Below are 14665 nucleotides of genomic sequence, written 5' to 3'. Positions count from 1 at the left end.
TTTATTTTTAAATTAAAATTATGAACCTTTCAAAACTGAACGAAAGTGATGACGGACCAGATGAAATTAATAGACTGTAAATGAATTAAGTATACAAATAACTGATATGCCACACATAACAAATATTTAAAGAGGAAAATATTTTTAAATAATTTTAAAGCTAACTATAAAGAAATAGAAGAAGTGGAAGAAGAACACAACAGGACAACAAAATAATAATGAATGGCAAAATTACCAAATCGTCTACGGCTTTAATTTGGCAAAGTGTGTAACAGAGCAAAAGCACTTCTCGGGCAAACACCGTCAAGAAACATACTTGCCAGTATTTTTCCGGAAACTCTGCCACTCGGTTTGTACTATAGAAATCAAAACGCCTGGCTTAATGCCTAAAATCTAAATGGTTAAATGTTATTTTATTCATACTATTTATAGGTATGGCATTGAAAATGAACCAATGTAGATTTTGAAAAATTTGATGTTAAAATTGAACCAGCAGGGATTATTTATACACAATAAAACTCAATTATTTAGCCATAGATCCCGATGGACTAATAAACTTAAAGAACACCAATAGTTGAGATTAAAGTGTCCTCAAGGTATAAGGATTGTACACGGAAGAAGCTGTAAATAACAAAAATTCAAAATATGCAAACATAAAATGATGAAAAATATGTAAAAATAATTGTTACTATTTCAGTACAAGGACAACAATATTACAAAGCAAAAATGGTGCTATTTTGTAGTGTGGACATGAGTAGCTTATGCAAAAACAATTTTGTTTCAAATTAACAATCTAATGTTTTATGATACTACACCATAAGTTTAATAGTTGATAAAATATTAAAGACGAAGAATTTTGGAAAATAATATTGAACACAATGTACAAATTTATATGGAATCTTTGGTCCAGAAATTATAGACTCAAGACATTTGATCGAGATTCCACCTATGAATCTGGTTTACCGGAATATAATATTTATATATTTTTAATAATAATATTATACTCTCTAAATTAATACATTCAACGTGTATTATTATTATAATATATAATCTTTATATTATACCTAAAATAGACCGAAAGTCTTGTTTTATAAATTGTTTAATAAAAATATTTTTAAGTATTAAAATTAGGTGGTAGTTTTGGTAAGTTAAAAGACGTGTAGAGATGGACGTTGAACAATAATAATGTAGAAGACACCGTATGCGGGTATTTACGTAATTAATATTACTGTGTATTACTATACAGCGTTGTTATAGTTATTTGTCAATTAGCAGATAAGATGTAGAGTGGGTAGTACCTGGTGAAGGGCAGAGACCCGTACACATACTAATAATCATTTACTACGCACACAGTCAAAATGACGCACGCACTTTAAATATTGCCTATACCTAACTCCTTAAATATACACCACCTCCGATCACCTTAACAGTGTGTGACGGTTCTAAAAGTGCGTTTAATGTTTATTAGTTGCAATAATTAATTATAAAATAATAAATAATAATATTTATTAACTATGGACTCTAAATGGACAGCAGAACGAGATGCCGAAGCTGTAAAAATTTTAACTGATGATGCTTCTGTAAATAAAGATAGGCGGTATTATCACGTCCGTGAGAAATTTGATTTGATCGAGGTAGCTGGCGTCCGACGAGTGCGACGGAAACGCGATCAACGTATTATGGCAGTAGTCGACAGTTTCCATAGTATTATCCGTGACATGCATGTGGCCAATGGACATAAAGGTGAGACAAAAACAAACAAAAAAATAATGGAGCATTACTCTAATATTACTATGGCTGATGTAAAAACTTATATCGCTAATTGTGAAAGGTGTGTGGAAAAATCAAAAAAAAAAAGTACGCGAGGCGTTGTTGTGCGGCCTATTTTAGCTTCTTCCTTAAATGAACGTGGGTAAGTGGACCTTGTCGACTTTCAAAGTTTATCTGACGGTGATTTTAAATTTATTCTTCATTACAAAGAACACTTGACAAAGTTTTCATTTTTCCGGCCTCTGAAATGCAAAAAAGCTTCGGAAGTGACGAAAGAACTGTTACACATATTTTTAACGTTTGGTGCACCTCACGTTCTACAGTCCGATAATGGTCGCGAATTCACTTCCGGTATTATAAAATAATTAGCGTTATTATGGCCAGATTTAATATTAGTAAATGGTCGGCCACGTTATCCACAAAGCCAAGGATCTGTAGAAAGAGGTAATTGTACACTGAAGGATTCACTGGTGGCGTGGATGCGAGACAACAAAACTGCCGCATGGAGTTACGGCCTCGCCTTTGTACAATGGGGCGTTAATACCACATACCACGAAGCTATAAAGATGACTCCATATGAATCAGTTTTTGGTCAAAAAGCACGAATGGGACTGGCAACAAAAGTACCTCGTGAATTGTTGGAAAATATAATGACAGGAACGCTAGAAGAAGATATGTTGGACATGCTTTTGGATCCATTGACTACATCTACTCCCACCACTCCGGAATATCGAAACGATGAGGACGTACAAGTACAAATACTCAATACTGAAGTGAGTAGAATTAATGGTGTATAATTTTGGAACGAGAAATTATAGTATAGATTGCTAGTTTAATTTCGTACGTTTACACCTTTATCCTTTTTTATAATTTATTGAACAACTAAAATTTGTGTTTATTATTGAATTATTATTTTTTATTAATTTAATTAACGATTTACGACATTACAAAAAAATTTTATAGATTTTCATACAATTAAATATTACTTATAATTATTAACACAACACAGTTTATTGAGAGTATAAATTAATACATCATCGTTGATGTCGATTGATCGTTAATCGTCGCGGTCTTCCGTATACTAAATTCCTTAATCGTACGTATCGACGGACGACCGCCGTATTGTATCATATTATTATCTTATCGGTGTTCCGTACAAATGGTATAAGGCAGAGGTTCCTAAACTTTTTATTGTACGACCCATTTTGAGATTTTTTTAAATTTGGTTACGATCGACAAAAAGTAGTAGCTGATAAAATAATAAAAAATATTTTTTTTATAGACAATAGATTTAGAGGGTACGCAGGATACAAATGAATTATTAGAAGAAAATACTGCGCAGAAACTTGAGAACTTAATAAAGGCCACACGAAACATTTTGGATATTGAAAGTGGCACCGACGAAGTAAGTCTATGGATATAATGTAATTAAAATTATTAGTTATTAACTATTATGATTAATTATTAACATTTTTATGAAGAATATTGAAGAGGTAGTTTCCGATCATCCTGCTGTAACACGACGCAAAATTGCTGTACAGAATTTAAAATGCCAAGCGGACAGGATGGTAACGAGAGGCAAAGGCATTCTCCCTCCCTTAAAAGTTGGCGACAATGTTCTGGTATCAATCCCGTCGGTAGATCGAGGGCGAGGAGATGCCGCCAACCTTCTTTCGGTTGTAATGGAAGAAAAAGATGGTAAATTTCGTATAGCAACCAAAGAAGGAACGCTAAACACATGGCTGGAGCGGAACAGTTTGGCTGCTACGAAGTACTGTTCCTTAACGACAACAGACGTTCAATCAAATGAATATTCGTTACGGGAACTTGTCCGATTAGGATCAGTTGGGACTGGACAAGGATATCGACGTTGTACCTGTCGTACGAATTGCACATCAAAAAAGTGCACATGTAGGAAAAATGACATGATGTGTAATTCGGCGTGCCACCCAGGCAGTAGTTGTCAAAATTTATAAATGTAAATATTTACTAACTCTACTAAAATATGTATAACCAACTCTCTTTTTTTTAATAATATGTAATCGGGTTATTTAATCCACTTAATTAAAATAAATAAAAAATAAGTAAGTATATTTTTATAACTTTAGTTTTTTATTATTACAATCAGATTTTATTTTATCTCCAGCATTATATGTAAGATCATGAGTACAACACAATTATTTATAATATTTTAAGAATGGGCCTGCGGATTTCACGTTTTCTGCAACAGCGATGCTGATTCCATGAAATCGGCAATTTTTCTGCCGATTTCATGAAATCAGCAATTTCACAAAATCGGCGTAACATATATATATATATATTTCTTAGCGCGGCGCGAACAATTTCTATTTCTGTTTTTGTTTTTTTTTTTTATTCGTTTGACTCTACAAATATTAATTAAATTTAAATATGTATTAACATTATTTATTATTTATTTGTTTTACAATTTCTTTTCTTAAATGTATTTAATGGTTACATAAAAATTTTGCTTGATTGTTAATATGTAATATTTAGTCATTATACATAATAATACAGACATAGGTACAAGAACATAAATAAAAATTAATAATAAAAAAAGAATAATTGTAATCTTGACTATTTTATTAATTAAAACATTTTCTTAATATCGAAAGTTTATATTTGCCTATAATTCACACACTTGTCGATAATTTGATGTAATCAAATTAGGGTGATGAAACGAATTACAGAAATCTTTCACCGGGTCTAGATCGTTCACTACTGCAACAGTAATAATTAGGATTAGATTCGTAATTGTTTACCATCCTATTATTTTTAAAACAAAAATTCTTAGACTTGGTTAATTTACAAATAATATAGAGGGCAAGTTTTTACAACAAACTCGGTTATATTTTATTTAATATTTCATTCAAGTAATGAAAAGTAGATCACTACTTTAATCTGAGGGCAATAATAAACAAAATTATTTGTATACAAGTAATTATTACATATTAATATAAACAAAAATCAATATTTAGTTATTATTTTACGATCAGTCGCATCATAATAATATATATAGGTGCTATTTTAGTATTTATAGTTGATATTGATATAATATAATACATACTATTAATTGAAGCTCTGTAGTTTGATGTTAAATCTGTAAAATATATTGTATTATGAAAGTTACCTATAATTCAATAATACGACTATTTTATAAGTATCTAGTTCAAGAATAAATAACCAAAAAATTCGAGTTAATCATAATAAGGTATTATATAGGTAAAATTAAAAGTAACATAAATGGAACTTATCCAGAAAAAGATAGCACAACATAATATTATGCATCTAATTAAAAAAAAATATAGATAACTACTATTTTTTGTACATTAAATTGCTTTTTTATTGTATAGATATATAACACCATAGCTTGAAAGCGTATTACTTACGACAACAATTTAAAACTAGATACTATCTAATGAGTGGTAACTGTATAACATGTATACTAATTAACAAATTTAAAGTATAGTTGTATTGTGTGACTAATGTCCTTTATCGAATATCTTAAAGTTTAAACCTAATAATATTTACAAATTTAATTTTGATCTATTTTTCATTTATACAGAAGTACACTTAACCTTAACATTTATATTACGGATTGTAATTTGTAGAGTACTAGTACACGACGACCATATGTTGTAAAATTATTGATGACAATAATTTATGGATTACGCGTGGATGAAGTTACAAATTTTTCAACGATGAATAACAATGTAAATTAATCTTTTGTAGTTTAAAAACATTCGTAGAAATTTTACACTTTTATGTATATCATTATTTTTACTAAATTCAACGAAGTTTTAGAAATATGTAGAGCTAAATTTAAGCTAAAACAAAATCTATATTTTGTAGGTACTATAAAACTATTTAAACAATTTTTTGATTATATAGTATTGACTAATAAGTTATTACAAACTACAATGATATATTTATTTATATGTAATAATGTAAAAGATTGATATTAAAATGTAATAGTACATAGAAATGGGTTCAAAAAAATTAAATCAATCATCTATAAGACTTCTACTAAAATAAATTATTTAATAATAATAAAAAATAAATATATTTAGTGATTCGTTGACAGATTATCTTCGTTCACGATTGTTTTTATAGTACAGTCGAGAAGTTATAACTCACACCTCGTTAATTTGAAAACTTGATTTTTTTTTCTCAGAAATTCTTATAACACTCAATGTATTAATATACTCTATGTATTAACTATTAAGTCTTATTAACTCGATTGTATAATTGTAATAAATAGCTTAATCGAAATAAATTATACCTGAATATTTTCGTAAACACATAATATTTTATTTATACGCAACTGTAAAATTACGATAATAAAGGACTAAATAGAAACTAATTATTAGCGCATGCACAATAACATTAAAATATTCATTGGTTAGTGGTTAGTATAATAGAATGTGCTATTGCCTACCCTAGTGTAATGTAATATGTTTAAAGTGCGTATTTTTGTGTGTTTAAAACATATCTCTAAATCGGCAATTTAATCATTGAACTATATTTGACAAAGCTTATGTGATACAGTTGGTGAAAAAGGTAACCAGAAAAATAAGACAACAATTTTTAAAAAGAAAGGTAGACATTAAAAAAAAAAAAAGGGAGAGTTTATTAAAAGTAACAATAAATGATCAAAATCAAACGAATATCCAATTGTAGAAGTATGTTTATTCAAATCCTTTACTTAATGTAGGAATAAAAATAAAACTACAAGTGGACCAATACTAAAAGAAAAAGAAGAATATTTCACTATTCAATTTGATTATTCTAACTTTAAAGCATGTCAAGGCTGGTTAGGATATTAGAAAAATTATCATAGCATTTTTCATAAAATATGGGAAAAAAGTGCTTCTGTAATGAAGGTTCTCTTTATGTCATAAATGGTTTGGAAAGTTATCAAATATCATAAAAAAATATTTTCCCGATAATTTATTTAATGTGGATATGACAGCATTGTTTTTTAAATGTCTATCAGATCGTTCTTATATTTTGAAATGGGAAAATAAATTAGGTGATAAACTAAGCAAGGACCGGATAACATACTATCAAATATCTCACGTTCCGAAAAAAATGTAACCATTTATAATCAGAAAATCAATTAAATTACGACGTCTTAAAAGAGTTACGAGTTTACCATTAGATTTTGATTCAAATAAAAGCTATGGATGACCCGAGACGCTATAATTCACACCTCATTAACTCGAAAAACTTGACAACTCGATTTTTATTTTCCTAGAAGAACATTAAATATTATTATGGTGAATCAAGAAATATTAACATTACAAACTGTTATGCAATATGTTGAATCTATTGAACGCGTGAATACTTCTATACTCGAAGCCATAGGCAAATTAGAAGATTTTTTCAATAAACAGCCGAAAAATAAAAAATAAATAACAAATTATTTTTCTACTGGTTATAATAAAATATAATACGTATGTACATGCTTATTATATTGTTGTGGGCTATGAATCTTGATTATATTATATGTTATGGTAACACACTGCAATAATGCATTGTGCGTGTGGGGTCGAGTGAAATGCATCAAATGCATCATTTATGTCATCCATTTGATATGAGAGATTGCACTTTCGTGTGTCAACCTTTAGGAATATTATGATGAAAGTGTAATATTGAGATAACCCTCAATCCTCATGCAACAAGAGATTACACTGGCATGTGTTGGCAATTATAAGTAAATTGCATCCTGGAGATTGTTCTTCACCAATATCAAATCAACTTTAAAGGTATCTACGAAATGCAGAGCTGTGGGCTACATTAACAAGGAACTCATCTTATTATATATAATTGAAAATTCAAACCTTTGACGCTAATGTTCTGCTCTTCAACTGAAGATTTTAATTTTTTTTTTTTTTTTTAATGGAAGATTATATTACGAAGAAGGATCTATCAAATAGCATTAGTCTAAATTAATAAACAATTGAGTTATCTATTAATTAAAACTAACGTATAAATTGTATACCTTTATGCGGGGCCGAGACCGTTTTCAACTAGAATCGTATTTCTTCCCTTTTCGGCCAAAACAATATTTTTATGTAATGTATGTAAAAAAAAAATAAATAATTGGTATATAATTTTTTTGTAAAATTAGGGCAATTGTAAAATTATATAATTTTGAAAATGATTAAAAGTAAAAAGTTGCGTAAAATGTTGTAAAATAAAATGTAGACAATAATTTAAAATATAAGAATATCTATATATTAAAATTATTTTTAAGTTAATATGTCACAAACCTACTTATATGGTTAAAAATTTTTTTTTATATAATATTACACATATTACATACTGTGACATATTAATATAAAAATAATGTTAATATATAAAGTTAATTAAGAATAGATACCTCTATTCTTATATTTTAAATAATTTTTTACATTTTATTTTACAACATTTTATGAATTTTATACTTTTAATCATTTCCAAAATTATATAATTATATAATTTTCCTATTTTTACAAAAATTATGTACCAATTGTTTTATTTTTTTACATACATTATACAAAATTTTGTTTTGATCGAAAAAGGAATCGGTATTTTTTTTTATTTGGTCGAAAATTGAATCGGCCTAAAAGGGAAGGGTACGTTCGCGGCTGTATTCGAATTGGTTACCATACCTGAAAATTTACGTCTGAATTAGTTCCCGACATTTCACGAAACACACATCCGAATTGGTTCCCGATATTTTAGGTAAGTGGAAAACATCCGAATTGGATGCTATATAGCTGCATGTAACACTGTACGGGTGTAATATGAATTTAAATACTATTATACGATAAGCGTACATATAGGCAGATAGTTAGATGGACAGCTATATAGACCAAAAAATAATTTAGATAAGAACTGTGTCGTGAACAAATCGTTGTTGTATTATATTGATATGGACGGATATCAAGTCCGATACCTACTCGTTAGTTATACTCGTCTGTTGTCAGTAGTGTACGTATAGTGATTAAATTTGCATTTTTGTTTCTGTTTAAGTATCAAATATGGAATAATAAAAAACTTATTGTATTAGAAGGTTATAAATTTGGATTCCAAAAAAAATTGGCAGATGACTTCGACTGTTGGACGTATATCAAAAGAAAATGTAAGTCGTATTTGAAAATAAATAATATAAATACAATCGTCGATAAAAATATAATACATAACCATCAAAAAGAAAACGATAAAACACTTAACAGTTCAAAACGAAGAGCTATGGAAGTATTGCATGAATGACTAGAAATAAAAATAATTCTCTGTGAGTTGTCTAAATGCGACATTGAAACCCTAGATGCTCAAGATTTATGTAGAATTAGAAAAAATATACATGCTAGTCGGTGTAGTACAGTACCAACCTTGCCTAAAACATTGTATGATACTCATAATGTATTAAAAAACTACAATTTAATGACTAATCGGGGAGAACATTTTTTATTTATAAATAGTGCAGAAACCGATTTTATTGGATTTTCATGTGATAGAAATTTGGAAGTATTACGTGAAATGAAAACTGTGTTTATTGACGGTACATTCAAAAGTTGTCCAAAGCTTTTTTACCAACATTTTACAGTTCACGGTGTAAAAAAAAACCACTATGTTCCTTAAGTTTTCTTTTTACTTCCAAATAAATTTAGTAACACACACATAAAAGCTTTCCGTTTAATTCAAAATTATTTAAACCCAGATAAAATATATGTGGACTTTGAAAGAGCCATTCATGTAGCGATCTCTGAAGTATGGCCTTGGGGCAAGCATGGTGAAGGAAGATACAACAATTAGGGCTTTCAAAAGAATTTAAAAATAACGATTCTGAAATGGGAGGTGTATTAAAATTGTTTTTTGGCTTATCCTTATTATCACCCCATGAAGTTAGCGATTGCTATACGAATGATTTGATGTCATTAAAACCTACCAATGAAAATCTGGAAGATTTTTTTGATTATTTACTAGATAATTATATTTAAAAAGATAGCTTATTTCCACCCACAATGTGGGCGGAATATACCAGTAGTACAACTAATTGCTGTGAATCATTTCATAGCAAGTTCAACAGTTGCTTCTATTCCGCAAATCCGAACATTTTTCAATTTATTGATGTGTTGAAAGAAGTTCAAATTGAAACATATGTTAAACTGCGAAGTACAAAAAAATTACAGAATTTGAATTCTAAAAAAAAGGAAACATTGATAAAAATAGAAATGGACAAATACAAAAGTAATGAAATTACTAAATTGGAATTTATAAAAAAAATTTGTTGCTAATTTTTACCTCAATAATACATTAATACATCATACTTAACTATTATACTTATAAAATAAGAAAAATTGACGAATTGAAAAAATGTATAATTATTATATTACTTATTATTATTTTTTATTTTTTTAAATGACATCCATGAAAAAAGCCACAATTTTTAACCATACCTGCAAAATATATAGACAGTCTTAAGTCTGCTTTTTCCCGGGACTTAATTTGGAACAATCCGGGAACCAATTCGGATACACCCTTTATAATAACCCGGGAACCAATTCGGATTCACCGATTTTTGCGGCCTAGGGGTTTCCAGTTACTTGAAATCTTACCTTTTTGTACGTTAAATTTGTGTTTGATATTTACGGCGCATACTATTTGCCTCCCAAAATATACGAATTGCCTCTCATCCTTATCGTAAATAAAAAGGTTAATTTACACTAGTTGCCTCCAATGACCAGGTAGTTCATAATTATATACGAGTTGCCTACCATATAGAATTAAGTAGTGGTTCATAAACTTTACTAAACAGTTCCACATAAATAGTTAATGTTTATTCATTATTAAAAATATCAGAGTTGGTTAACAACAATAATAATATAAAAATAATCAGTAAAAATAAAACATATAATACTACTTATTAAAAATATATAGTACAGTTAAAAACATCAGTCTTAGGTATAATAATATGTAGAATAATATTATAATAGTATTTTTAGACAAACATTTGCTGTCTGGGGTACGTCGGGAGGCAACTCGTATGTAGTCGGGAGGCAATTCGTATAAAAATTATTAACCTTTTGACTTCAGGAGGTAACTCAACTAGTGTGTCCCCGATATTTGCGTGTAGACTGTAGATATCTGAGGTATCAGTTGTTCCGAAAAATGTATCGATAAAAATAATCTCGAACATCGCGCGTAAACCAACAATATGTATACTATCGAATATTCCTATAATATCATTTGTCTGCTATATACCAGTGTTGACAAATGGCGATTCGGTGTTGGTGGCTACTATATTGGTTTTTAATATTTTAATTTTTAAAATATTAGTTATAATATTATAGTGTTGTTGTTTTTGACAATGAAAAGAAAATTTAATATAGGTCATTCAACATTTAAGACTAAACAGCGGCATCTTTCCAGGTTATTGAGCCCTAACGACCATAGCTAACAATTTTTATTAGACAACAATATTCATAATGTTCGGAATATTAATAGTAATGATATAATTCATAATGACGGCGGTGGTGTAATTGTTAATAATAGTTGTATGAGTTTGGCGATTGTGGTAGTTCTACTAATAATATTAATTGTGATAGCAATATTAACAGTCTTGATACCCCGAGTAACGCCGGGTAACATGACTATATTTATATTTAAAGGAGCCCAAAAAGCAGTAATGTGAGATGTACCATAACCGTTAAAACCTAAGCACCTTCAGTCACTTAGTCGCTATATAACGATTTTACATGTATTTTAGTTTATACAGAATATATACCATATTGTTGTTATTTTAAATTGTTACAATTATTCAGTCAAAACGACCTGAACTTGATTGCTGGAAGTGCGTACGCAAGAATACTATTTTTATTTATCGAACGTGTTTTAAAATTTATTTCATTGCATAACTCGAAATTTTGATTTAATTTTGATAAAGTTGAGTTAGGTATATTGAAGTAAATTTTTTATCCTCCTTCAGCTATGGTGAATCGACTGTACTTAGGTTTATTATTGAATTCAAATTTAACGAATTACTATGACCTAATCGTCATATACTCAGGAACAGTTTTAGGGGGATCGGTAGAGCCCGTCTCCAACCGTTTTAAAATGTGTTATTTAATTTGAAGTATATTAAATTGCAATAGTTTATGTTAATGTATTTTTAAATTATTATATTATTATTCAAAGACACAAATCTTTATATTTTAATTTAAATATATAAATTAATTAATTTTTGATGAAATGATAACAATTTAATTATTGTGACCGACTAAGAAACGACAACAATCGTCTACCTGCCGGCACGCGGTGGTTCATAAGGTTTTATCCTAAAAATAAAAATATTTTCCTTATTTGTCTAAAATATATCTAAACATATTGCTTATTAGTTTTGTACTAGCTGTATATTAGTAAAATTGTGGAATCGAATAAAGAACACACATAATGCTGTCGACATTTCTACACTCAACAATCGTCGATACATACGTATTATGTACACCCATTTAAAATTCGCACCACCTGTTAATGAAGGCTGAGTTCGCGCCTGCATAAGCTATGTAACGTAGTGATGAGTACTCAGTTTCTCACCTTTTATATGCATTAATTATATTATTAAATATTTAAAATGTAATCATCAGTACTTGTAAGATAATTATCAATACAAATAAAAATATTCCACTTATTTTTAGTTTTTATTTTATTTCATACTTAATATAAGTTTTTAATACATATATGAATATTATTCAACACATCTTTCTTAAAAAGATTTAAGCAGAAAATGCACCTCAATGGCTTAATAGATATAAATACATTTTACACGGAATCAAATTAAACGTATACGTACTAATCATCATTTCAACTAAAAAAAAAGTTAAAAAATAATTATTATTTTACTGTGATATAATATGTACATGATATTACTGCTTAGTCAATTATAGAATAAAAACAAATACAAACAAACAAATTTGATTTTAAAATTTTTAGTAATAAACCAATTTTAAATTAAAATAAATTATATAATATGATCGATAATGGTATACCATCAATAGATAGTGGACAATTGATAGTGTCATGAGGTTTTTTAATTCTGTTTTTCACAGATTTATCAATAATTAAATTAATAATAATAGGTTCTCACGAATAAACTATATCAATAATTATAATAATAATACTTTTTCAGAAATAAAGCTTAAAAAAGTTGTTAATAATAAAAATAATCTGTTGAAAGTTGAACATTTAGTTACAGGTATTCAAGCATCATCAAAAAAAAGTACAATGATCAAGCAAAAAAACTAAAAACTATGTGTAGTGATTTTAATAATAGAAGTAAGAACCTAACCTAACCGTTGTTAAAGGCATTGTTGCACCGTTTCTGGACTCGCGAGGAACCGGAAGTTCAGTCTATACCATTTACCGAACAAGAAATGTGTAAAGACATTTTTCAACGGTCTATTATTCGAGATAACACAAGTCGTTATACTGTTTTTCTGTTGTTTAAAATGGACTCATCAATACTTGGTGATTCCCGGGGTATGGCCTTATCACGTTTCTTCAATTTGGAATGCCTTCTATAATCCGAATCTGAATTATATGCTGAATACCGATTGTTCATGAATGAATATCAATCACTTGGATACATAAAGATTGCCACTATACCAGAGAAATACGCTATTCCCTATCAGGCTGTAATCGAGTATTCAAAGGACATAATTTAAACTGTGAGTAGTCTTCTACGCTTCAGCTCGCACTTCTTCAGGCGTCTTATTAAATGATACATTATTTGTCGGTCTAAAATTATAGAGTGACATCATGCATATTCTAATGTGTTGTCGCTTAAAGAAATACATGTTTACGGCGGATATATATAAGATGTACCGTAAATTAACATTCACCCTTCACACTGTATTTACCAGCACATATTATGGCGAGAAGATCCCTCAAAATCATTGGTGGATATGTCTAGACCACTGATATCTATTGAATCTCTTCGTCACCCTATCAAACTTTGCGTATACTGCAGCAATTAGAAAATTATGAAGAACACAAGTTTAAAGGAACTCTAAGTGTTCTTACTACAGAAACTTATGTCGATGACATCATAACAGGGGCAGAAACGATTCCTAACACGCTAACTTTTCAACGTCATATTACTAAATTACTAAGTGCAAGTGATCTAGAACTCAAGAAATGGGTGAACAATTGTCTAACCGTTTTGCAGGATATTCCTGTAAACAGCATTCCCCAACCTTTTTTTCGTTCCGTACTCTAAAGTTTAATATTTTGCTAGATTGTAGCCATCATTATAATTTTTAAGCTTTTTCAAATAAATACCTGTTTAGCCACGAGGTTCCTACAAATCTGTGGTCGGCCTCGCTGACTACACCACCGAAAGATGAATTTGGAATAAACGTGGAGAATTGCTTAAAGAGAGGTGACCATACAAAATATAAACATTCGAGTCGTATTTAAAGTATGGATTACACAAATATAATATTAAAATGTACAAATTAACGTATCATCAACGTCGAAGTGTTGACAGTTTATACAATGATTGATAATATACTAACAGTCAACAGATATCACAATCACTTTCGTCGTGGTGATAATAATAATAATAATAATAAGAATAATAAGAAATAATAATAATAATATTCGGCCAAATACGATCTAAACAATCGTGGGTGCTGGTTCGGTATGCGCTCTACAATCAAGTTTCTGGTTCGGTATGCGCTCTACAGGTCAATTTTAATTAGTTATTATTTTATTTTCATAATTTTCAAAAACGTCATAATAAAATTATTATAGAATATAAATATATAAAAATTAGTTAAATAATGACACTCGATCTCATTTGACACTACTGTAGTATAAAACTCACGGA

At 28.9% G+C, this 14665-nt stretch overlaps 1 protein-coding gene and 1 long non-coding RNA gene across 2 annotated transcripts; one reads left to right on the top strand and one right to left on the bottom strand.

Moving 5' to 3' along the window:
- Positions 1–3335: 3335 nt before the first annotated feature.
- On the top strand, positions 3336–3746 carry LOC112591395. Its single transcript, XM_025335202.1, has one exon. It carries the CDS (start codon positions 3336–3338, stop codon positions 3744–3746), a length of 411 nt encoding a protein of 136 aa, XP_025190987.1.
- A 607-nt stretch (positions 3747–4353) lies between these two features.
- LOC112591394 lies at positions 4354–12646 on the bottom strand. The gene is made up of 3 exons (XR_003114500.1): positions 12629–12646; positions 4856–4888; positions 4354–4509 (listed from the first exon to the last, which is right to left on the bottom strand). It is a non-coding gene; the product is annotated as an uncharacterized LOC112591394 (long non-coding RNA).
- Between the last annotated feature and the right edge of the window lie 2019 nt (positions 12647–14665).

This window comes from Melanaphis sacchari, unplaced genomic scaffold (assembly GCF_002803265.2).
Source record: "Melanaphis sacchari strain LSU unplaced genomic scaffold, SCAv2.0 Contig1339_pilon_pilon, whole genome shotgun sequence".
Lineage (NCBI taxonomy): Eukaryota > Metazoa > Arthropoda > Insecta > Hemiptera > Aphididae > Melanaphis > Melanaphis sacchari.
Note: the sequence above shows the minus strand (reverse complement) of the source record. Positions and strands in the feature narration are given on the sequence as shown.